We start from the raw sequence: 26,368 nt of genomic DNA on the forward strand, positions 1-26,368 counted from the left end.
GGCTGTTGAGTCTGCCGATAAGAATACGGTGATTGATCGAGTCGAAAGCCTTAGTATGGTATTTTAACTGACAACCAACTCACCATGTTAAAATCCACCTTGGACATGAGGGCGGCAACACATTGATGCCAACCCAATCTTCTGCAAAGTGGAAAATCAATCATGAGCACAGGTCATGGTCTTCTTCTTTGGTATAATGGCGTTCGCAAGAATTATATGTGCATTCCGCCACCTACTGTACAGGTGGATAATAAAGATCCGAAAAGGGAAAAATATAACAATATATTCCATAAACTATCAATAACGAAATGTTAATTAAACTAAATAATCCTGCATTTCGGATGCAGATATGATGTCCAGCTTCTTAGAAACGTGTACAGTACAATTAATAACTGTGGCTATAAATGCTACAAAATCCACCTTCTTCACAATAAGTGGATCCAGATCACTTGATTGAGGTATAACATTTGCAACTTGTTGTGTTGTATCTGCCACCATGTCTTCTTCAAAACTGTTGCCACTCCAACACTCTTCACCACCTCCACATAGGAGATTTGCTGTACAGCCCTGATCCTTGACATGCAACCTCTTTCACTCTAACAGGGCACTCTGGGAATTCAGGAATATGATCCCGACCACAGTTGAAACATTTTACATTCACGGACTCTAAAATAACACATTCCTACCGTCTGCAAAGACATGGCACATGGACAAATTATTACACTTCTTTGCATTAGATCAGGTTTTGTACAAATGCTCTTACAGCATATCTTATATATCCCAACTTTACAGAGGGTGATAAATACACATCAAACATCAATAATACAGATAAACTTGGATCCTTTCCCCCATTCTCCTTAAGGGTGAAGTCACGTGCATTAACTACTCCTGGAATTTCTTACCTAAGATATTGATTATAAATGTCCATCGGGACGGCAGCGATAACACCTTTTTACCGGTGCCCTGCTCTGAAAATCTAAGTTGTCCACTTCATGCGTCGATAATTTCGACCCAATAATTTCTATTATTGGACTTCACTGTCGTCACTTCACTCATCTTTCTCGCTAACTGTACTCGACGTGCTTTCAACTTCAAACTACACTTCTGCCTCCCTCCTTCCTCCCACTACCCCGCATTGGCACGTTTCAACCAGCGCGTCAAGGTTTGACAATAAGAATGTAAAGTGTTTTGTCGCCACCAGCTGTACCTATAAGAGAAAAAGGACAACCATTCGATTAATGAATAGGTTCCGGTTGCAGGTTCCGGTGGTAGATGGCGGCAAAGCGCTGCGCTGGAGTTGAAGACGGACAGCCGCGCGCGCGTGGTCGCCTTAACAACGCAGTCGAGGCAGATGGTAACTGACGTAACGCTTAGTTCGTTAGCGCGTCAAGTCAGTCAGTCAGTCAGCTATAGCCAATATTTAAAATACATATATATTTTTTTTTAATGATGTGTAGCCTAAACGTTTGTGTTGAAAGTGAGCTGTAGTTTCGTTTTTTGCCTGCCAAAAACGTTTTAATTCTTTGTTTTGCTGCTGCACCTTGCTTAATAAAGGTGTATGTAATGCTAGCTAGCTAACAGCTTGCTAACTGTTAACCGTTTGACCGTCCCTGTTTGTGAGACCTATTGAAATGGATGACCATGATTCCCTGGGCAGTATGGACAGCTTACTTCTCCAGCTAGGTATGTTTTCAACTTTGACCTTTATTCCACTATACCCTAACCATAGCTGGTGATCTACAGGAGTTCAATGGCTAACTGGTTGCTTTTCTTTGCTGATTTATAGCTCTGCAAACCAGGGACATCGCTCAGAAGAGGGATCAGATCAATCAACAGATTCAAAGTAAGTGATGGTGTCGCCTCACAGAAGGCAGCTAGCGATATGGGGTGACTGGCTATCTCATGGTGACAGGTTCAAGCCCCGCTCCAGCTGTTAACAGCTACATTGGTGTCAGAATTGGGATAACGTTAGTCCATCGCTTTTATGTGAATTCTGCTCCACAGGGGACCATGGCACTTTTCAGTATGTGCTATAATGCCCTGGGGGGTGGTTGAATTCTGGGGGAAAGTCAATGATATAATCTCTGTACTTATAGACCAAATATTGTCATTACATCCAATAGTGATTTTGCTTTGTGATTACTGAATTGCACTTGACAGAATGCCAATGGAGATGTGGTTGGCAGGAACCACAGCTGCCAAGTAAAAAGTATTGAATTAAGGTGGTTTCCACCTCATCAGTTACCATTGCAGCAATGGCTGCTCACATTTCAGGAAATTGTCCTTATGGAACTGTCCGCGGCCAGGATTCACAGGGCCAGGGTGTCCACCCTGGACACCTGGGGAAAAAGCAGCAGCGAACATTTCAGAACTTTTATCCAACAGACCTGTACATCCATGAATGGATCTCTATCATTTGTAACTATTTCTGATGTATGTATTGTGATGTATTGTTTAATAGATGTACTATGTAAGGTATATTTATGTGTCTGTTTTTATTTCACAAGAGATTTTAAATATATTCAGATTTCGGAGTGCGGGGTGGTAGTTTTTAAAATATTCATACAATGGGGTCCCAAATTATTGACCCCCTTGAAAAATATGAGCAATAATGACTGTAGAATAAATCATTAAAATACTGAGCTACAGTTGAAGTCGGAAGTTTACATACACCTTAGCCAAATACATTTAAACTCAGTGTTTCACAATTCCTGACATTTAATCCTAGTAAAAATTATCTTTCTTAGGTCAGTTAGGATCACCACTTTATTTTAAGAATGTGGAATGTCAGAATAATAGTAGAGATAATTATTTATTTCAGCTTTTATTTCTTTCATCACATTCCCAGTGGGTCAGAAGTTTACATAAACTCAATGAGTATTTAGTAGCATTGCCTTTAAATGATTTAACTTGGGTCAAACGTTTCAGGTAGTCTTCCACAAGCTTCCCACAATAAGTTGGGTGAATTTTGGCCCATTCCTCCTGACAGAGCTGGTGTAACTGAGTCAGGTTTGTAGGCCTTTTTGCTCTCACATGCCTTTTCAGTTCTGCCCACAAATCTTCTATAGGATTGAGGTCAGGGCTTTGTGATGGCCACTCCAATACCTTGACTTTGTTGTCCTTAAGCCATTTTGCCACAACATTGGAAATATGCTTGGGGTCATTGTCCATTTGGAAGACTCATTTGCGACGTTGCTTCAATATACCCACATAATTTTCCTACCTCATGATACCATCTATTTTGTGAAGTGCACCAGTCCCTCCTGCAGCAAATGATGCTGCCACCTCCGTTCTTCACGGTTGGGATGGTGTTTTTCGGGCTTGCAAGCTTCTCCCCTTTTCCTCCAAACATAATGATGGTCATTATGGCCAGAGTACGATCTTTATCCCCATGTGCAGTTGCAAACTGTAGTCTGTTTTTTTTATGGCGGTTTTGGAGCAATGGCTACTTCCTTGCTGAGCGGCCTTTCAGGTTATGTCGATATAGGACTCGTTTTACTATGGATATAGATACTTTTGTACCTGTTTCCTCCAGCATCTTCACAAGGTCCTTTGCTGTTGTTCTTGGATTTATTTGCACTTTTCGCACCAAAGTGAAATCAAATCAAATTTTATTCGTCACATACACATGGTTAGCAGATGTTAATGCGAGTGTAGCGAAATGCTTGTGCTTCTAATTCCGACAATGCAGTAATAACCGACGAGTAATCTAACCTAACAATTTCACAACAACTACCTTATACACACAAGTGTAAAGGGATACAGAATATGTACATAAAGATATGAATGAGTGATGGTACAGAACGGCATAGGCAAGATGCAGTAGATGGTATAGAGTACAGTATATACATATGAGATGAGTAATGTAGGGTATGTAAACATTATATTAAGTGGCATTGTTTAAAGTGGCTAGTGATACATTTTTTACATCAATTTTTCCATTATTAAAGTGGCTGGAGTTGAGTCAGTATGTTGGCAGCAGCTACTCAATGTTAGTGATGGCTGTTTAACAGTCTGATGGCCTTGAGATAGAAGCTATTTTTCAGTCTCTCGGCCCCTGCTTTGATGCACCTGTACTGACCTCGCATTCTGGATAATAGCAGGATGAACAGGCAGTGGCTCGGGTGGTTGTTGTCCTTGATGATCTTTATGGCCTTCCTGGGACATCGGGTGCTGTAGGTGTCCTGGAGGGCAGGTAGTTTGCCCCCGGTGATGCATTGGGCAGACCTCACTACCCTCTGGAGAGCCTTACGGTTGTGGGCGGAGCAGTTGCCGTACCAGGCGGTGATACAGCCTGACAGGATGCTCTCGATTGTGTATCTGTAAAAGTTTGTGAGTGCATTTGGTGACAAGCCAAATTTCTTCAGCCTCCTGAGGTTGAAGAGGTGCTGCTGCGCTTTCTTCACGGTGCTGTCTGTGTGGGTGGACCAATTCAGTTTGTCTGTGATGTGTACGCCGAGGAACTTAAAACTTACTACCCTCTCCACTACTGTCCCGTCGATGTGGATAAGGGGGTGCTCCCTCTGCTGTTCCCAGAAGTCCACGATCATCTCCTTAGTTTTGTTGACGTTGAGTGTGAGGTTATTTTCCGAGGGCCCTCACCTCCTCCCTCTCTCTAGGAGACAGAACGCGTCTCCTTCCTGAGCGGTATGATGGCTGTGTGGTCCCATGGTGTTATACTTGCGTACTATTGTTTGTACAGATGAACGTGGTACCTTCAGGCGTTTGGACATTGGTCCGAAAGATGAACCAGACTTGTGGAGATTGACACTTTTTTTTCTGAGGTCTTGGCTGATTTCTTTTGATTTTCCCATGATGTCAAGCAACGAGGCACTGAGTTTGAAGGCCTTGAAATACATCCACAGGTACACCTCCAATTGACTCAAATGATGTCAATTAGCCTAACAGAGGCTTCTAAAGCCATGACATCCTTTTCTGGAATTTTCCAAGCTGTTTAAAGGCACAGTCAACTTAGTGTATGTACACTTCTGACCCACTGGAATTGTGACACAGTGAATTATAAGTTAAATAATCTGTCTGTAAACAATTGTTGGAAAAATTACTTGTGTCATGCACGAAGTAGATGCCCTAACCGACTTGCCAAAACTATAGTTTGTTAAAAATAAATTTGTGGAGTGGTTGAAAAACAAGTTTTAATGACTCCAACCAAAGTGTATGTAAACTTCCAACTTCAACTGTATATTGTATGTGGAAAAAAAGGGAAATATAATTTTTTACAAACACAATTGTTCAGAGAAAGATATATTTTCTTTAACAGGTAATATATTTTTTTTCTCAAAAAGGTAGGGGTCAATATTATTGACACCTCTAAAGAATCGTATATAAATAAAGTTGAGTATATTTGGTCCCATATTCCTGACATGCAATGCTTACAGTACATCTAGCTCGTGACTCTACAAACTTATTGGATGCATTTGCAGTTCGTTTTAGTTAGTTTTAGTGTATTTCAGGTTATTTTGTGCCCAATAGTAATATAATATATTGTGTAATTTTGGAGTCACTTTTATTATAAATAAGAACATGTTTCCAAACACTTCTACATTAATGTAATGAATCGTGAATAATGATGAGTGACAAAGTTACAGAGAGTCAAAGATCATAATCCCAAACCATGCTAACCTCCCCTGTTATTGGTCATGGTGAGAGGTTAGACCATAATCCCAAGACATGCTAACCTCCCCTGTTATTGGTCATGGTGAGAGGTTAGATCATAATCCCAAGACATGCTAACCTCCCCTGTTATTGGTAATGGTGAGAGGTTAGACCATAATCCCAAGACATGCTAACCTCCCCTGTTATTGGTAATGGTGAGAGGTTAGACCATAATCCCAAAACATGCTAACCTCCCCTGTTATTGGTAATGGTGAGAGGTTAGATCATAATCCCAAGACATGCTAACCTCCCCTGTTATTGGTAATGGTGAGAGGTTAGACCATAATCCCAAGACATGCTAACCTCCCCTGTTATTGGTAATGGTGAGAGGTTAGATCATAATCCCAAAACATGCTAACCTCCCCTGTTATTGGTAATGGTGAGAGGTTAGATCATAATCCCAAGACATGCTAACCTCCCCTGTTATTGGTAATGGTGAGAGGTTAGATCATAATCCCAAGACATGCTAACCTCCCCTGTTATTGGTAATGGTGAGAGGTTAGACCATAATCCCAAGACATGCTAACCTCCCCTGTTATTGGTCATGGTGAGAGGTTAGTGTCACACCTTGGTCATTATATTTTGTGTTTTTGGTATAGTTTGGGTAGGCCAGGGTGTGACATGGGTATATATGTTGTGTTTCGTATTGGGGTTTGTATTATTTGGGATTGCGGCTGATTAGGGGTGTGGTATAGGTTTGGCTGCCTGAGGCGGTTCTCAATGAGAGTCAGGTGCTTCTCTTTGTCTCTGATTGGGAACCGTATTTAGGTAGCTTGAGTTCGCGTTGTATTTCGTGGGTGATTGTACCTGTCTCTGTGTATGTCACCAGATAGGCTGTAATTTGTTTCACGTTCCGTTTGTTGTTTTGTATTCTCCCAGTTATTTCATGTATCGCTATTTCCTTTATTAAAGCACATGAGTAACCTACACGCTGCATTTCGGTCTGACTCTCTTTCTTCCACAAACGAAGAACGCCGTTACAGTTAGCATGTCTTGGTGGTTTGATCATTTACCCTCTTATCTCAGTCATCACCATTCACCATTCATTCAGGATTATCTGTAATCATGGTAGCATCCACATTAATGTAGAAGTGTTTGACTCCAAAATGATACAGTACATTATTTACCGTTGACATTCTATTGCATCCAACACATTTGTAGAGTCCCAAGCTTTATGTAGTCATTGTGTGCTTGGAATATGACCAAATACTTTTACACTTTAGACCACATTATTTATAAGAATCTTTAGGGGTGTAAATCATTTTTAACCCAACCTTTTTGAGAGAAAACATTACTTGTTAAAGAAAATATCTTTCTCTGGGTTGTATTAGCATAAAATAATATAATCTCACATTTTCTTTAGCGTACAAAGTAGCTCAGTATTTGAATTATTTATTTTATAGAGGCATTATTGCTCATCCTTATGAGGGGGGGTCAATCATTTGGGACCCCACTCTATATACATACTGTATATACAGTGCATTCGGAAAGTATTCAGACCCCAGACACCATTTTGTTACGTTAAAGCCTTATTCTAAAATTAATTTAATAGTCTGTCCATCCGTCCCGCCATCAATCTACAGACAATAACTCACTTTGACAAAGCAAAGCCAGGTTTTTAGAAATGTCTGCACATTTATAAAATAACAAAACCAGGCAATATCACATTTACATAAGTATTCAGACCCTTTACTCTGTACTTTTGTTGAAGCACCCTTGGCAGCGATTACAGCCTCAAGTCTTCTTGGGTATGACGCTACAAGCTTGGCACACCTATATTTGGGGAGTTTCTCCCATTCTTCTCTGCAGATCCTCTCAAGTTCTGTCAGGTTGGATGGGGAGCGTCGCTGCACAGCTATTTTCAGGTCTTTCCAGAGATGTTTGATCGGGTTCAAGTCCAGGCACTGGTTGGGCCACTCAAGGACATTGAGACTTTTCACGAAGTCTTGGCTGTGTGCTTAAGGTCATTGTCCTGTTGGAAGGTGAACCTCCGCCCCAGTCTGAGGTCCTGAGCTCTTTGGATCAGGTTTTCATCAAGGATCTATTTGTACTTTGCTCCGTTCATCTTTCCCTCAATCCTGACTAGTCTCCCTGCCACTGAAAAACATCCCCAGAGCATGATGCTGCCACCACCATGCTTCACCATAGGGATGGTTCCAGGTTTCCTTTGCTCTGTACTTTACTCTGTACCTATGAATTGAAAAACTTGATGAAACAAAAAAGTGGGACAATCCTACAGTCTCTCAGGCCTTTAATAACATCATATCAAGGGCAGGCCATAGGTAGCAATTTCTGTTGTGGTTGTCTTATGTTTTATCTGTGTGGTGTTCATCAGTTAATCAGTTAATTTTATTTTCTCACCAGTCGGCAAAGCCAATGTTGCTGAGAAGAAATCCTACATCATAGGGATCCAGAAAAACATCAGGAAGCTTGAGGAGGAATCTCATCATAAGCAGAACATTGTGAAGCATCTCAAAGGCAATACGAAAAAGTAAAGCAAAAGTTTGTTGTGTTTTTTTGTAGGTGGGTCTTTATAAATAATGGGGCCATTGTGTGACATTGGAATCAACATTTCAAAATGGTTTGAAACAAAAATAGAAAGGTTTTCATGCAGTTCCACATGTGTACTTAGACGAGAGGAATGCAAGTGAATATGTGCCCATAACTATACATTCTTTAAGCAGGGTTCATCAAGTCAAATTCAAGGACTTTCAAGGACTTTTTTAAGTACATCATTATTATTTAAGAATAAGGATATAGAGCCCCCTCAATAGAAGGTAGACCATTACCACTTTAAGAATAAGGATATAGAGCCCCCTCAATAGAAGGTAGACCATTACCACTTTAAGAATAAGGATATAGAGCCCCCTCAATAGAAGGTAGGACCATTACCACTTTAAGAATAAGGATATAGAACCCCCTCAATAGAAGGTAGGACCATTACCACTTTAAGGATATAGAGCCCCCTCCCCCCTCAATAGAAGGTAGACCATTACCACTTTAAGAATAAGGATATAGAACCCCCTCCCCCTCAATAGAAGGTAGACCATTACCACTTTAAGAATAAGGATATAGAGCCCCCTCAATAGAAGGTAGACCATTACCACTTTAAGAATAAGGATATAGAGCCCCCTCAATAGAAGGTAGGACCATTACCACTTTAAGAATAAGGATATAGAGCCCCCTCCCCCCTCAATAGAAGGTAGGACCATTACCACTTTAAGGATATAGAGCCCCCTCCCCCTCAATAGAAGGTAGGACCATTACCACTTTAAGAATAAGGATATAGAGCCCCCTCAATAGAAGGTAGGACCATTACCACTTTAAGAATAAGGATATAGAGCCCCCTCCCCCTCAATAGAAGGTAGGACCATTACCACTTTAAGGATATAGAGCCCCCTCCCCCTCAATAGAAGGGTAGACCATTACCACTTTAAGAATAAGGATATAGAGCCCCCTCAATAGAAGGTAGGACCATTACCACTTTAAGAATAAGGATATAGAGCCCCCTCAATAGAAGGTAGACCATTACCACTTTAAGAATAAGGATATAGAGCCCCCTCCCCCTCAATAGAAGGTAGGACCATTACCACTTTAAGAATAAGGATATAGAGCCCCCTCCCCCTCAATAGAAGGTAGGACCATTACCACTTTAAGAATAAGGATATAGAGCCCCCTCAATAGAAGGTAGGACCATTACCACTTTAAGAATAAGGATATAGAGCACCCTCAATAGAAGGTAGACCATTACCACTTTAAGGATATAGAGCCCCCTCCCCCTCAATAGAAGGTAGACCATTACCACTTTAAGAATAAGGATATAGAGCCCCCCCTCAATAGAAGGTAGACCATTACCACTTTAAGAATAAGGATATAGAGCCCCTCCCCTCAATAGAAGGTAGGACCATTACCACTTTAAGGATAAGGATATAGAGCCCCCTCAATAGAAGGTAGACCATTACCACTTTAAGAATAAGGATATAGAGCCCCCTCCCCCTCAATAGAAGGTAGACCATTACCACTTTAAGAATAAGGATATAGAGCCCCCTCCCCTCAATAGAAGGTAGACCATTACCACGTTAAGAATAAGGATATAGAGCCCCCTCCCCTCAATAGAAGGTAGACCATTACCACTTTAAGAATAAGGATATAGAGCCCCCTCCCCTCAATAGAAGGTAGACCATTACCACTTTAAGAATAAGGATATAGAGCCCCCTCCCCCTCAATAGAAGGTAGACCATTACCACTTTAAGGATATAGAACCCCCTCCCCTCAATAGAAGGTAGACCATTACCACTTTAAGAATAAGGATATAGAGCCCCCTCCCCTCAATAGAAGGTAGACCATTACCACTTTAAGAATAAGGATATAGAATCCCCTCAATAGAAGGTAGACCATTACCACTTTAAGAATAAGGATATAGAGCCCCTCCCCTCAATAGAAGGTAGGACCATTACCACTTTAAGAATAAGGATATAGAGCCCCCTCCCCCCTCAATAGAAGGTAGACCATTACCACTTTAAGAATAAGGATATAGAATCCCCTCCCCCTCAATAGAAGGTAGGACCATTACCACTTTAAGAATAAGGATATAGAACCCCCTCAATAGAAGGTAGACCATTACCACTTTAAGAATAAGGATATAGAGCCCCCTCAATAGAAGGTAGACCATTACCACTTTAAGAATAAGGATATAGAGCCCCCTCCCCCTCAATAGAAGGTAGGCCATTACCACTTTAAGAATAAGGATATAGAATCCCCTCCCCCTCAATAGAAGGTAGACCATTACCACTTTAAGGATATAGAGCCCCCTCCCCCCTCAATAGAAGGTAGAACATTACCACTTTAAGAATAAGGATATAGAGCCCCCTCAATAGAAGGTAGACCATTACCACTTTAAGAATAAGGATATAGAGCCCCCTCCCCCTCAATAGAAGGGTAGACCATTACCACTTTAAGAATAAGGATATAGAGCCCCCTCAATAGAAGGTAGGACCATTACCACTTTAAGAATAAGGATATAGAGCCCCCTCCCCCTCAATAGAAGGTAGACCATTACCACTTTAAGAATAAGGATATAGAGCCCCCTCAATAGAAGGTAGACCATTACCACTTTAAGAATAAGGATATAGAACCCCCTCAATAGAAGGTAGACCATTACCACTTTAAGGATATAGAGCCCCCTCCCCCCTCAATAGAAGGTAGACCATTACCACTTTAAGAATAAGGATATAGAGCCCCCTCCCCTCAATAGAAGGTAGGCCATTACCACTTTAAGAATAAGGATTTAGAGCCCCCCCCCCTCAATAGAAGGTAGGACCATTACCACTTTAAGGATATAGAGCCCCTCCCCCTCAATAGAAGGTAGACCATTACCACTTTAAGAATAAGGATATAGAGCCCCCTCAATAGAAGGTAGACCATTACCACTTTAAGAATAAGGATATAGAGCCCCTCCCCCTCAATAGAAGGTAGACCATTACCACTTTAAGAATAAGGATATAGAACCCCCTCAATAGAAGGTAGACCATTACCACTTTAAGAATAAGGATATAGAGCCCCCTCAATAGAAGGTAGACCATTACCACTTTAAGAATAAGGATATAGAATCCCCTCCCCCTCAATAGAAGGTAGGACCATTACCACTTTAAGAATAAGGATATAGAACCCCCTCAATAGAAGGTAGGACCATTACCACTTTAAGAATAAGGATATAGAGCCCCCTCCCCCTCAATAGAAGGTAGGACCATTACCACTTTAAGGATATAGAGCCCCCTCAATAGAAGGTAGACCATTACCACTTTAAGAATAAGGATATAGAACCCCCTCAATAGAAGGTAGGACCATTACCACTTTAAGAATAAGGATATAGAACCCCCTCAATAGAAGGTAGGACCATTACCACTTTAAGAATAAGGATATAGAACCCCCTCAATAGAAGGTAGACCATTACCACTTTAAGAATAAGGATATAGAGCCCCCTCCCCCTCAATAGAAGGTAGGACCATTACCACTTTAAGAATAAGGATATAGAGCCCCCTCCCCCTCAATAGAAGGTAGACCATTACCACTTTATGGATATAGAGCCCCCTCCCCCTCAATAGAAGGTAGACCATTACCACTTTAAGAATAAGGATATAGAGCCCCCTCAATAGAAGGTAGACCATTACCACTTTAAGAATAAGGATATAGAGCCCCCTCAATAGAAGGTAGGCCATTACCACTTTAAGGATATAGAGCCCCCTCCCCCTCAATAGAAGGTAGACCATTACCACTTTAAGAATAAGGATATAGAGCCCCCTCAATAGAAGGTAGACCATTACCACTTTAAGAATAAGGATATAGAGCCCCCTCAATAGAAGGTAGGACCATTACCACTTTAAGAATAAGGATATAGAGCCCCTCCCCCTCAATAGAAGGTAGGACCATTACCACTTTAAGAATAAGGATATAGAGCCCCTCCCCCTCAATAGAAGGTAGGACCATTACCACTTTAAGAATAAGGATATAGAACCCCCTCAATAGAAGGTAGACCATTACCACTTTAAGGATATAGAGCCCCCTCAATAGAAGGTAGACCATTACCACTTTAAGAATAAGGATATAGAGCCCCCTCAATAGAAGGTAGACCATTACCACTTTAAGAATAAGGATATAGAGCCCCCTCCCCCTCAATAGAAGGTAGACCATTACCACTTTAAGAATAAGGATATAGAGCCCCCTCAATAGAAGGTAGGACCATTACCACTTTAAGGATATAGAGCCCCCTCCCCCTCAATAGAAGGTAGACCATTACCACTTTAAGAATAAGGATATAGAGCCCCCTCCCCTCAATAGAAGATAGACCATTACCACTTTAAGAATAAGGATATAGAGCCCCTCAATAGAAGGTAGGACCATTACCACTTTAAGAATAAGGATATAGAGCCCCCTCCCCTCAATAGAAGGTAGACCATTACCACTTTAAGAATAAGGATATAGAGCCCCCTCCCCTCAATAGAAGGTAGACCATTACCACTTTAAGAATAAGGATATAGAGCCCCCTCAATAGAAGGTAGGACCATTACCACTTTAAGGATATAGAGCCCCCTCCCCTCAATAGAAGGTAGACCATTACCACTTTAAGAATAAGGATATAGAGCCCCCTCAATAGAAGGTAGGACCATTACCACTTTAAGGATATAGAGCCCCCTCCCCTCAATAGAAGGTAGACCATTACCACTTTAAGAATAAGGATATAGAGCCCCCTCCCCTCAATAGAAGGTAGACCATTACCACTTTAAGAATAAGGATATAGAGCCCCCTCAATAGAAGGTAGACCATTACCACTTTAAGAATAAGGATATAGAGCCCCCTCAATAGAAGGTAGACCATTACCACTTTAAGAATAAGGATATAGAGCCCCCTCCCCCTCAATAGAAGGTAGACCATTACCACTTTAAGGATATAGAGCCCCTCCCCTCAATAGAAGGTAGGACCATTACCACGTTAAGAATAAGGATATAGAGCCCCTCCCCTCAATAGAAGGTAGACCATTACCACTTTAAGAATAAGGATATAGAGCCCCCTCCCCTCAATAGAAGGTAGGACCATTACCACTTTAAGAATAAGGATATAGAGCCCCCTCCCCTCAATAGAAGGTAGACCATTACCACTTTAAGAATAAGGATATAGAACCCCTCAATAGAAGGTAGACCATTACCACTTTAAGGATATAGAGCCCCCTCCCCTCAATAGAAGGTAGACCATTACCACTTTAAGAATAAGGATATAGAACCCCCTCAATAGAAGGTAGGACCATTACCACTTTAAGAATAAGGATATAGAGCCCCTCCCCTCAATAGAAGGTAGACCATTACCACTTTAAGAATAAGGATATAGAACCCCCTCAATAGAAGGTAGACCATTACCACTTTAAGAATAAGGATATAGAGCCCCCTCCCCCTCAATAGAAGGTAGACCATTACCACTTTAAGAATAAGGATATAGAGCCCCCTCCCCCTCAATAGAAGGTAGGACCTTTCAATTGAAGCAAGTGGCGACATTCGGGAAGTATTCAGACCCCTTGAATTTTCCACATTTCGTTACGGTACAGCCTTATTCTAAAATGTATTAAATAATTGTTTCCCCTCATTAAATCTGCATATAATACCAATAATGAAAAAACAAAAACAGGTTTTTAGAATTTTATGCAAATTAATACAAATGTACAAAACGGAAATATCACATTTACATAAGTATTCAGACTCTTTACTCAGTACTTTGTTGATGCACCTTTGGCAGCTTTATAGCCTCAAGTCTTCTTGGGTATGACACTACAAGCTTGGACACCTGTATTTGTGGAGTTTCTCCCATTCTTCTCTGCAGATCCTCTCAAGCTCTGTCAGGTTGGATGGGGAGCGTTGCTGAGCAGCCATTTTCAGGTCTCTCCAAAGATGTTCGATCGGGTTCAAGTCCGGGCTCTGGCTGGGCCACTCAAGGACATTGAGACTTGTTCTGAACCCACTCTTGTGTTGTCTTGGCTGGTAGGCCATAAAAGCTCACAGAACGGGACCGCCGAGTGCTGAAGCACGTAGCGCATAAAAATAGTCTGTCTTCAGTTGCAACACTCACTACCATGTTCCAAACTGCCTCTGGAAGCAACGTCAGCACAATAACTGTTCGTTAGGAGCTTAATGAAATGGGTTTCCGTGGACAAGCAGCCACACACAAGTCTAAGATCACCATGCTCAATGCCAAGTGTCGTGTGGAGTGGTGTAAAGCTCGTCGCCATTGGAGCAGTGGAAACATGTTCTCTGGAGTGATGAATCACGCTTCACCATCTGGCAGTCCGACGGACAAATCTGGGTTTGCCGGATGCCAGGAGAACGCTACCTGCCCCAATGCATATTGGCAACTGTAAAGTTAGATGGAGGAGGAATAATGGTTTGTGGCTCTTTTTCATGGTTTGGGTTAAGTCTCTTAGTTCCAGTGGAGGGAAATCTTAATGCTACAGCATATAATTATATTCTAGACTGTGCTTCCAAATTTGTAGCAACAGTTTTGGGAAGGCCCTTTCCTGTTTCAGCATGACAATTCCCCCGCACAAAGCGAGGTCCATACAGAAATGGTTTGTCAAGATCAGTGTGGAAGAACTTGACTTGCCTGCACAGAGCCCTGACCTCAACCCCATCGAACACCTTTGGGATGATTTGGAACGCCGACTGTTAGCCAGGCCTAACCGCCCAACATCAGTGCCCGACCTCACTAATGCTCTTTTGGCTGAATGGAATTAGATGTTCAACGAGCAGGTGTCCACATACTTCTGGTCATGTAGTGTAGGTTGGTACCCTAGTTTATAGAAAGACCCATGTACAGCCAGGACTGTAGTGTAGGTTGGTACTCTAGTTTATATAAAGATCCATGTACAGCCAGGCCTGTAGTGTAGGTTGGTACTCTAGTTTATAGAAAGACCCATGTACAGCCAGGCCTGTAGTGTAGGTTGGTACTCTAGTTTATAGAAAGACCCATGTACAGCCAGGCCTGTAGTGTAGGTTGGTACTCTAGTTTATAGAAAGATCCATGTACAGCCAGGCATGTAGTGTAGTTTGGTACCCTAGTATATAGAAAGACCCATTTACAGCCAGGTCTGCCCTAGCTTTGGATTGCATTCACAAAACATATCAGAGTAGGAATGCTGATCTAGGATCAGTTTTGCCCTTTACAGTAGATGATAATGAATATCATTATATAGACGGGGGGACGTGATCCTGGACAGCACTCTGAGACACTTTGTGAATGCAGGCCCTGCTGTGAATTCTTGTATCATTGTACCCCCTCTCTTGCAGTCTAAAGGGAACTAACGGCCTCCTGCTGCAGTATGAGAAGACGCTGCAGGCTGAATTGGAGAGGAGACGAGACAACTGTAATCAAGACATGTAGGCCTACATTTTGTCTTGACATTTACATCATGGTCATTTACAGTGAAAAAGCACAGAATTATTAGACAACCCGTAACACTGAATCAGTTATACTTAGGCATCCAATGTGTCTGCTGTAGGAAAGTGTACCAGGAGAGAATAGAGCGCTACAGGAAGGTTTTCCAGCAGCACAAAGAGAGTTACTGCCAGAACCCTCTGGCCAAGCAGCTGCTGATGATTCAGTCAGGAAAAGAAGAGCTGGAAAGCAGGATTAAAGTTTGTGAGGACCAGATAACAGCCAAAGAGAAGGCTCTGCAGGATCTACTAGGTAACTACTGGGACAATGATTCCTTACAGTAAACACACCTGACTCAACTTGTCAACCAGTCATCAAGCCCTGGATTACTATATTTCATCTTTATTTAACTAAGCAAAGTCAGTTAAGAACAAATTCTTATTTACAATGAGGGCCTAGGAACAGTGGGTTAACTGCCTGTTCAGGGGCAGAACGACAGATTTTTACCCTGTCAGCTCGGGCATTCGATCCTGCAACCTTTCGGTCACTGGCCCAATGCTCTAACCACTAGGCTACCTGCCGCCCCAAACCCCAATCAGGTGACTTTGCCCGGTGTGCTGCTGGCTATACCGGAGGACTGGAGTTGGGAAACTGGATTTTTAAAAATGTATTTAACTAGGCAAGTCAGAAACACTGTACTCGGTAACCAAATGGTAACCAATATCCCCTACTAGGTAACTAACACGTTTTAGTCCACTGAATATCCTGTGTCTTTGGTTTGATGTACAGTACAAAGAAGTACAAGCTTATTTCTTTCTTCCCTCAGGTCAAACATTGTCCATCGAAAACCCATTGGAAAGGTATCCTTTTGCACGGTTAATGTCAACCGAAACTCACTGACATGCAAAACGATTAGGGTTGAGCCGATATATGATGAAATTGAATATCGTGATATTTGACATTATGTCGGGAAGTGCAAGAAGGTATATTGTGATGTTCAAGACCATACTTTATTTGAACAGTTTTATTTGTTAGGCTGTATCAATACGGTAAATGAAGTCTAAATAAATTAACTAAGCCTTATTTTTTTCACCACACAAAGATTATTTAATGAGAATGTGATTATAATATCGTATAAAATATGAACTATTGTAGTCTGGAATGATATAGTCATTACCAGCCCAAAATGATTATATCAGCTATTGCAATATTTGGAGTAGCATATGGTAAAAGAGCTCACCCCAGATATTTAATTTCAGAATTGGTTAGGGTTAAGTTAAGGGTCAGTTCTAGATTTTGATGAGTGGTTTTATAGGTCAGGAAGTCCTTATTGCCTCTGAAAGAGTGTCAGATAAGGTGAGCAGTTCTCAACTTTTCTGTTCAGCATCTCTGGTCTATTGACGGCAGCAGAGTCTCACAGACAGTCATCGGCTCAGACTGAGGATGACCATCAGTCTCCACTAGACATCTCCTCCCTCCATGTTTCCCAGGTATATATATATCTCTCCTCCTCCCCCCATCTCTCCCAGGTATCTATCTCTCTCATCCTCCTCCTATCTCTCCCAGGTATCTATCTCTCTCCTCCTCCTCCTATCTCTCCCAGGTATCTATCTCTCTCCTCCTATCTCTCCCAGGTATCTCTCTCTCTCTCATCTTCCTCCTATCTCTCCCAGGTATCTATCTCTCTCATCCTCCCATCTCTCCCAGGTATCTATCTTTTTCCTCCCTCCATTTCTCCCAGGTAGCTATCTCCAACCTCCTATCGCTCCCAGGTACAGTATATATCTCTCCTCCTATCTCTCCCAGGTAGCTATCTCTCTCCTCCACCTATCTCTCTCCTCCCATCTTTCCAAGCCTAAGGTATCTTTAGCCTGGATGCTGGGACTCAGTTCAGTCTAGACAAGAGTGGTCAGTCATCTTCCTCTTGTCCTTTTGCAGGATGGCCATGAGAAACACGGAGAGGGAATTGAAGAGCATCTAGAGAAGACCGTTGCTCACCCTCCATCACAAGGAGACACACACTGTGACCTGTGGTCATACCCAGAGGCAATGGGTAGGATCTTCAATGGTTAGGATATTCAATGGGTAGAATATTCAATGGTTAGGATCTTCAATGGTTGGGATCTTCAATGTGTAGGATCTTCAATGGTTGGGATCTTCAATGTGTAGGATCTTCAATGGTTGGGATCTTCAATGTGTAGGATCTTCAATGGTTGGGATCTTCAATGTGTAGGATCTTCAATGGTTGGGATCTTCAATGTGTAGGATCTTCAATGGTTGGGATCTTCAATGTGTAGGATCTTCAATGTGTAGGATCTTCAATGGTTGGGATCTTCAATGTGTAGGATTTTCAATGGTTGGGATCTTCAATGTGTAGGATCTTCAATGGTTGGGATCTTCAATGTGTAGGATCTTCAATGGTTGGGATCTTCAATGTGTAGGATCTTCAATGGTTGGGATCTTCAATGTGTAGGATCTTCAATGTGTAGGATCTTCAATGGTTGGGATCTTCAATGTGTAGGATCTTCAATGTGTAGGATCTTCAATGCTTCATTTCTGGGCTTTCACTTTGTGGGCCCATTTCCAGTTTAAATTGATTCTGGTGGTAAAATGTTTTAAATCCGTCCTCCAGATGGAATACACGCTTCAGACCAGGAGGAGGGAAGTTTACTAGAGGAACAGGTCTGCTCTTTATTATTAGAATATAATAATATCAGTATTCAACAACGTGGTACTGCTGTAAAATCACACTCCAAGTAACATCAGCATCAGTTAGAAGAGAACATGGACACAGACCTATTCAGTGACAGGACACTGATGAAGTACTGTGCTGTAGATTCATGATTCTGTTATATACGGCATACAGTTGTGCGTCCCAAATGGCTCCCTATTCCCTTAAAGTGTACTCTGCACTACTTTTGATCAGTGCCTAAGGCTCTGGTTAAAAGTAGTGCACTATGTAAGGAATAGGGTGCCATTTAGGAGGCCACGTAACGCTCTTGTTATACAGGGCATTCTGAAAGTATTCACTTTTTCCACATTTTGTAACCTTACAGCCTTATTCTAAAATGAATTAAATTTAATGTTTTCCTCATCAATATACACACACTACCCCATAATGACAAAGCAAAAGCAGGTTTTCAGAAATGTTTTCTAATCTATTAAAAATGAAAAACAGAAATACCTTATTTATCGAAATTGAGCTCAGGTCCATCCTGTTTCCATTGATCATCCTTGAACTTAAATTCAATTGATTGGACATTATTTGGAAAGACATACACCTGTCTATATAAGGTTCCACAGTTGATAGTGCATGTCAGAGCAAAAACCAAGCCATGAGGTCAAAGGAATTGTCCGTAGAGTTCCGAGACAGGATTGTGTCGGAGCACAGATATGGGGAAGGTTACCAAAACATTGCTGCAGCATTGCAGGTCTCCGAGAACACAGTGGCCTCCATCATTCTTAAAAGGAAGAAGTTTGGAACCACCAAGACTCTTCCTAGAGCTGGCCGTCCAGCCAAACTGAGCAATCAGAGGAGAAGGGCCTTGGACATGGAGCTGACCAAGAACCAAATGGTCACTCTGACAGAGCTCTAGAGTTCCTCATTGGAGATGGGAGAACCTTCCAGAAGGACAACCATCTCTGCAGCACTCCACCAATTAGGCCTTTATACTAGAGTGACCAGATGGAAGCCACTTCTCAGTAAAAGGCACATGACAGCCCGCTTAGAGTTGGCCAAAAGTCACCTAACGGACTCTCAGACCATGAGAAACAACATTCTCTCATCTGATGAAACCAAGATTGAACTCTTAGGCCTGAAAGACAAGCGTCACGTCTGGAGGAAACCTGGCACCATCCCTACTGTGAAGCATGGTGGTGGCAGCATCATGCTGTGGGGATGTTTTTCAGTGGCAGGCAGACTAGTCAGGCTTGAGGGAAAGATGAACTGAGCAAAGTACAGAGAGATTCTTGATGAAAACCTGCTCCAGAGCCCTCAGGATCTCAGAATGAGGCAAAATTTCAGGTTTCAACAGGACAACGACACTAAACACACAGCCAAGACAACGGAGGAGTGGCTTCAGGACAAGTCTCTGAGTGTCCATGAGTGGCCCAGCCACAGCCCGGACTTAAAGCCAATCAAACATCTCTGGAGAGTCCTGAAAATAGCTGTGTAGCAATGCTCCCCTCCCCATCCAACCTGACAGAGCTTGAGAGGATCTGCAGAGAAGAATGGGAGAATCTCCACAAATACAGGTGTGCCAAGCTTGTAACGTCATACTCAAGAAGACTTTTGATATTTCATTTGAATTTTTTTTAAATAAATTCGCAAACATTTTTTTAAAACTGTTTTTTTGCTTTGTCATTATGGGGTATTGTGTGTAGATTGATGAGAGGGGAAAACGATTTAATCTATTTTAGAATAAGGTTATAACGTAACAAAAAAGTGAAGGGGTCTGAATACTTTCCGAATGTAAATATGCTATGTAACAGCTGTTTGACTCTTTATAGAAGGAGTGTCTGAACACCTCCAGTACGGTGGGGATGGAGGAGGTGAAGGAGAGGGGGACTGAGGGAGGAGACGAACAGCCTACACCCCTCATTACTGAGGCGGAGGAGAATGAAGGGATGGGAGCAGCATTCTCTCCTCAGACTCCTGCTAGAATGAAAGCTGTGTCCAGTACCCCAACCTTCTCCCTGAAGTAAGACATGCATAGTTAAAACAGATGTTATCCTAGGCTGGGTCTGAGATGGCACCCAGGGCCCAGGTCAAAAGTAGTGCACCCTGGGCTCTGCTGAAAAGTAGTACACTACAGTCATGGCCAAAAGTTTTGAGAATGACACAAATATACATTTTTGAGTCTGCTGCCTCAGTTTGTATGATGGCAATTTGCATATACTCCAGAATGTTATGAAGAGTGATCAGATTAATTGCAATTAATTGCAAAATCCCTCTTTGCCATGTAAATGAACTGAATCCCCAAAAAACATTTCCACTGCATTTCAGCCCTGCCACAAAAGGACCAGCTGACACCATGTCAGTGTTTCTCTCGATAACACAGGTGTGAGTGTTGATGAGGACAAGGCTGGAGATCACTCTGTCATGCTGGTTGAGTTCAAATAACAAACTGGAAGCTTCAAAAGAAGGGTGGTGCTTAGAATCATTGTTCTTCCTCTGTCATCCATGGTTACCTGCAAGGAAACACGTGCAGTCATTATTGCTGCCAGTAAGATTGCACCTAAATCAACCATTTATAGGATCATCAAGAACTTCAAGGAGAGCGGTTCAATTGTTGTGAAGAAGGCTTCAGGGCGTCCAAGAAAGTCCAGCCAGCGCCAGAACCGTCTCCTAAAGTTGATTCAGCTGAGAGATCGGGGCACCACCAGTACAGAGCTTGCTACCATCAGTCCTGTGTCATGCCAACAGTAAAGCATCCTGAGACCATTCATGTGTGGGGTTGCTTCTCAGCCAAGGGAGTGGGCTCACTCACAATTTTGCCTAAGAACACAGTCATGAATAAAGAATGGTACCAACACAACCTCCAAGAGCAACTTCTCCCAAACATCCAGGAACAGTTTGGTTACAAACAATGCCTTTTCCAGCATGATGGAGCACCTTGCCATAATGCAAGAGTGATAACTACCGTAATTTCCGGACTATAAGCCGCTACTTTTTTCCCTCGCGGGTTTATACAATGACGCGGCTAATTTATGGATTTTTCCCGCTTTCACAAGATTCATGCCGCCAGAAAACTGAGCACCGTCACATAATGTGACGTAAATCGAGCTCAAACTTCCCATCATTCTGATTACGGTAGTCATTTTGTCACCCTCATCATGGCAAAGACACAGAGAAATGCATATGATGCAGCTTTCAAGTTGAAGGTGATCGATCTGGCTGTTGGAAAAGGAAATAGAGCTGCTGACAGCGTGGAGCATCGTCAAAAAATCCACTATCATCAACGGGTTTCGAAAGGCTGTTGAAGAGGGCAGCGATCCAACATCGGATGAAGCAATTCTGAGGCTATTCAACTCCGACACCGAAGGAGATGACTTCAGTGGTTTCAGTGCACAGGAGGAGGAAGATAGAGACCAATGACTTTCTTGGTAGGCTACTGTTTGAATTTTTGTTACAAGCCGTGTTTCGTTAAAGCCTATTTATTTTTGTTACAAGCCGTGTTTCGTTTAAAGGCTGTGTAAAGTTCATTTGTTTCAATGTACCGGTAGGCACCTGCGGCTTATAGACATGTGCGGCTTATTTATGTACAAAATACATATTTTTTTATAATTCAGTGGGTGCGGTTTATATTCAGGTGCGCTTAATAGTCCAGAAATTACGGTAAGTGGCTCGGGGAACAAAACATTGATATTTTGGATCCATGGCCAGGAAACTCCCCAGACCTTAATCCCATTGAGAACTTGTGGTCAATCCTCAAGAGGCGGGTGGACAAACAAAAACCCACAAATTCTGACAAACTCCAAGCACTGATTATGCAAGAATGGGCTGCCATCAGTCAGGATGTGGCCCAGAAGTTAATTGACAGCATACCAGGGCGGATTGCAGAGGTCTTGAAAAAGAAGGGTCAACACTGCAAATATTGACTCTTTTGCATCAACTTCATGTTATTGTCAATAAAAGCCTTTGACACTTATGAAATGCCTGTAATTATACTTCAGTATCCATAGTAACATCTGACAGAAATATCTAAAGACACTGAAGCAGCAAACTTTGTGAAAATTAATATTTGTGTCATTCTCAAAACTTTTGGCCACGACTGTATGGAGGGGAAAGGGTGCCATTTGAGATGCAGACCTCCCAGTTGTATATAAATGCTTACTTACTTATGTATATGAATGAGTCTTATATAATATCTCCAGCAGTAGCCACAGTGGGTCACCTAGTCAGCTAGACGGATCCACAGTGAAATCCCCAGGCTTCCTGTTCTCCATGAGCTCAGCTCCTAGCCCCACCACCCCCGACTTCTCTGGCTTCCACTGTGGCTTTGAACTGGGCTCAGGCCAGGAGGAAGTGAGGGAACGTCAAAAACACTTTTTTACAATGATGACCCATCCATCAATAACTCTTTATATTAAACTCTAATATTGTGTTTCATTGTAGGAGCCTCCTTTCCCCTTCAGCAGCTCATATTTCAGCAGTGAAAAGGTACCATTATATGTTCTGTTATATGTTATTCTCTGTCGTGTCAGTATCAGACATAATGTGGAACTTGGCTAATTTATTACCTTTTTATTTTTGTCATCTTAGAAACCGTCAGGATCCAGATCGCCATCAGGTGGGAAATTCTGTCTGCTATTAATAAATTATACTTTTCAAAAGTGATTATTTTTTAGTTGGAGTGCTGATCTAGGATCAGTTTTGTCTTTAAAATGAAAAATGAATGGACAGGGGGAAACTGATCCTATACCTTTTATAAATACAGCCCCTGATGTGATTCTTCCTCTGTGTAATAGCAATATGTATGTTGTTGAAGGCTTCCTGTTTGCCCGGCCAGAGTCGGAGAAGTCAGAAGATGGATTTGAGTTCCCCTTCAGCTCTAAGAGTCCTGGTCAACCGTCAACCAGCAGAGAGAAAGGATCAGGGGCTGGGGACTCCTTCCCTTTCTCCTTTAACTTCTAGCACATCTTACTGTAAAACTTAATGTATGCTTCAAATGGCACCCTATTCCCTATATAGTGCAGTACTTTTGCCCAGGGCCATGTAGTGTTCTAGGGCAATAGGGCGCCATTTGGATGCATCCTGAGATTCTTCCACTTTACTGTACATGAGTTCCATTTCATGTTTGGTTATTTCTAGAAATATGCAGAGGACTTCAACACAACTCTTGGTTGTTGTTATGCACTGTAGATCTGTTTTAGCGGTTGTTAATATTTACTCTAGTAAATAGTTTAATCAATTACTACCTTATAAGATAAAGTACCATCTAGACTTAAACTTCGCTGTTTGTTCATAAATCATTTATAATTATTTAAAACTTAATTGAATTGATATTTAACTAAATAAAATCAGATAAGTTGTGTTAAACTCTTGAAAGTTTTTATTTGACATTGTTGCCATCTGTATCAAAATGAATCACAATGGTATTAAGTCCCATTTCTAATTTGGGGACGATCACTATTCTAAACACGTATTTAACAGATAGACTTGCTGAAGCAACAAATATACAAGAATACTACCAGAATGGTAATTCTCATGCTCAGTGTTCTGATTATACTGTAGGTGTCAGTGATCTGGCACACACACTGAATAACAGGTCAAATAAGATCACAAAACATACATTTGTGTCAAGTTGGCTGGATGTCCTTTGGGTGGTGGACCATTCTTGATACACACAGGAAACTGTTGAGTGTGAAAAACACACCAGCTTTGCAGTTCTTGACACAAACCGATGTGCCTGGCACCTACTATACCCTGTTAAAATGCACTTAAATCTTTTGTCTTGCCCATTCACTTTCTGAATGGCACACATACACAACCCATGTCTTAATTGTCTCAAGGCTTAAAAATCCTTCTTTAACCTGTCTCCTCCTCTTCATCTACACTTATTGAAGTGGATTTAACAAGTGACATCAACAATGGATCATAGCTTTCACCTGAATTCACCTGGTCAGTCTATGTCATGGAAAGAGCAGGTGTTCCTAATGTTCTGTAAACTCAGTGTAGACCAAATAGCGTAATAGATAGTGTAGACACAATATTGTCTAGTGTACTAGGTATGTTACACAGTACGGCTGGGAATCGCTAGGGACCTAACAATGCAATATTATCACGATACTTTGGTGGCGATACGATATATATTGTGATTCTCGCGACTCTGTACCGATTTAATTGTAATTTGCTGTTCCAAACATATTGCTCACCATATGTCTGCACCATACATTTGCTGCAGAAGGACAAGAGTTTTGATCAGTCATGGAAATAAAAGTCCTGAAAAAAAATTGGAACACAGAGAATTGAGTTCACAAGTGCCGATGAATCCCTGAAGAAGGTGCAGTTGACCTTTCCATTTGATAGAGAGCCCAGTGCCCTGAGGAGAGGAAGACACTGAAACAACAGATAACCACACTAGAGAGCCCAGTGCCCAGTGCAATCGCAACAAATATTCTGTTCAGACCCCAACCAAGGATCATCAAAAGCTGTGCTATAAATTCTCGGGCAACCCAAAGATTCCTAGATGCCCTTCCAGACTCCCTCCACCTACCCAAGGACGTCAGAATACAAAAATCGGTTAACCACCTAACTTGAGAAACTAAATTTAACCTTGTGTAATACCCTAGATGCAGTCACACCCTTAAAAACAAAAAGCATTTGTCATAAGAAACTAGCTCCCTGGTATACAGAAAATACCCTGAAGCAATCTTACGGAAAATTGGGACTGAAATGGCGCCACACCAATCTGGAAGTCTTCCGACTAGCTTGGAAAGACGGTACCGTGCAGTATCGAAGAGCCCTTACTGCTGCTCGATCATCCTAACTTAATTGAAGAGAATTTAATTTTGATACTGTTGCAAAGCTAACTAAAAAGCAGCATTCCCCAAGAGAGGATGGCTTTCACTTCAGCAGTGATAAATTCATGAACTTCTTTGAGGAAAAGATCATGATCATTAGAAAGCAAATTACGGACTCCTCTTTAAATCTGCGTATTCCTCCAAAGCTCAGTCATCCTGAATCTGCACAACACTGCCAGGACCTAGGATCAAAGGATACACACGTTTTTAAATAATATATCTCTTGACACATTGATGAAAATGGTCTTGGCCTCTAAACCTTCAAGCTGCATACTGGACCCTATTCCAACTAAACTACTGAAAGAGCTACTTCCTGTGCTTGGCCCTCCTATGTTGAACATAATAAACGTCTCTCTATCCACCGGATGTGTACCAAACTCACTAAAAGTGGTAGCCTCTCTTGAAAAAGCCAAACCTTGACCCAGAAAATATTTTTAAAACTATCGGCCTATATCGAATCTCCCATTCCTCTCAAAAACTGTAGAAAAAGCTGTTGCGCAGCAACTCACTGCCTTCCTGAACACAAACAATGTATATGAAATGCTTCAGTCTGGTTTTAGACCCCATCATAGCACTGAGACTGCACTTGTGAAGGTGGTAAATGACCTTTTAATGGCGTCAGACCGAGGCTCTGCATCTGTCCTCGTGGTCCTAGACCTTAGTGCTGCTTTTGATACCATCGATCACCACATTCTTTTGGAGAGATTGGAAACCCAAATTGGACTACACGGACAAGTTCTGGCCTGGTTTAGATCTTATCTGTCGGAAAGATATCAGTTTGTCTCTGTGGATGGTTTGTCCTCTGACAAATCAACTGTAAATTCTGGTGTTCCTCAAGGTTCCATTTTGGGACCACTATTGTTTTCACTATATATTTTACCTCTTGGTGATGTCATTCGGAAACATGATAACTTTCACTGCTATGCGGACGACACACAGCTGTACATTTTGATGAAACATGGTGAAGCCCCAAAATTGCCCTCCCTGGAAGCCTGTGTTTCAGACATAAGGAAGTGGATGGCTGCAAACGTTCTACTTTTAAATTCGGACAAAACAGAGATGCTTGTTCTATCTAGGTCCCAAGAAACAAAGACATCTTCTGTTGAATCTGACAATTAATCTTAATGGTTGTACAATCGTCTCAAATAAAACTGTGAAGGACCTCGAAGTTTCTCTGGACCCTGATCTCTCTTTTGACGAACATATCAAGACTGTTTCAAGGACAGCTTTATTCTATCTACTTAACATTGCAAAA

At 41.8% G+C, this 26,368-nt stretch overlaps 1 protein-coding gene across 3 annotated transcripts; it reads left to right on the forward strand.

Moving 5' to 3' along the window:
• Nucleotides 1-1,203: 1,203 nt before the first annotated feature.
• Nucleotides 1,204-23,629, forward strand: LOC115122596 (uncharacterized). Of its 3 annotated transcripts, none has more exons than XM_029651816.2 (14): nt 1,204-1,683; nt 1,787-1,843; nt 8,038-8,164; nt 15,501-15,590; nt 15,713-15,900; nt 16,415-16,448; nt 16,973-17,078; nt 17,527-17,641; nt 18,221-18,270; nt 20,098-20,288; nt 22,468-22,615; nt 22,706-22,750; nt 22,853-22,880; nt 23,079-23,629. In XM_029651816.2, exons 1-14 carry the CDS (start codon nt 1,632-1,634, stop codon nt 23,222-23,224), a joined length of 1,377 nt encoding a protein of 458 aa, XP_029507676.1. In that variant the 5' UTR covers nt 1,204-1,631; the 3' UTR covers nt 23,225-23,629. The 3 variants fall into 3 exon arrangements, with proteins under 3 accessions (XP_029507676.1, XP_029507678.1, XP_029507675.1); XM_029651815.2 differs by having other exon boundaries at nt 1,205-1,683; nt 22,465-22,615; XM_029651818.2 differs by lacking the exon at nt 22,468-22,615.
• Nucleotides 23,630-26,368: the final 2,739 nt, after the last annotated feature.

Source organism: Oncorhynchus nerka, linkage group LG3 (assembly GCF_034236695.1).
Source record: "Oncorhynchus nerka isolate Pitt River linkage group LG3, Oner_Uvic_2.0, whole genome shotgun sequence".
In the NCBI taxonomy this organism is placed as follows: Eukaryota; Metazoa; Chordata; class Actinopteri; order Salmoniformes; family Salmonidae; genus Oncorhynchus; species Oncorhynchus nerka.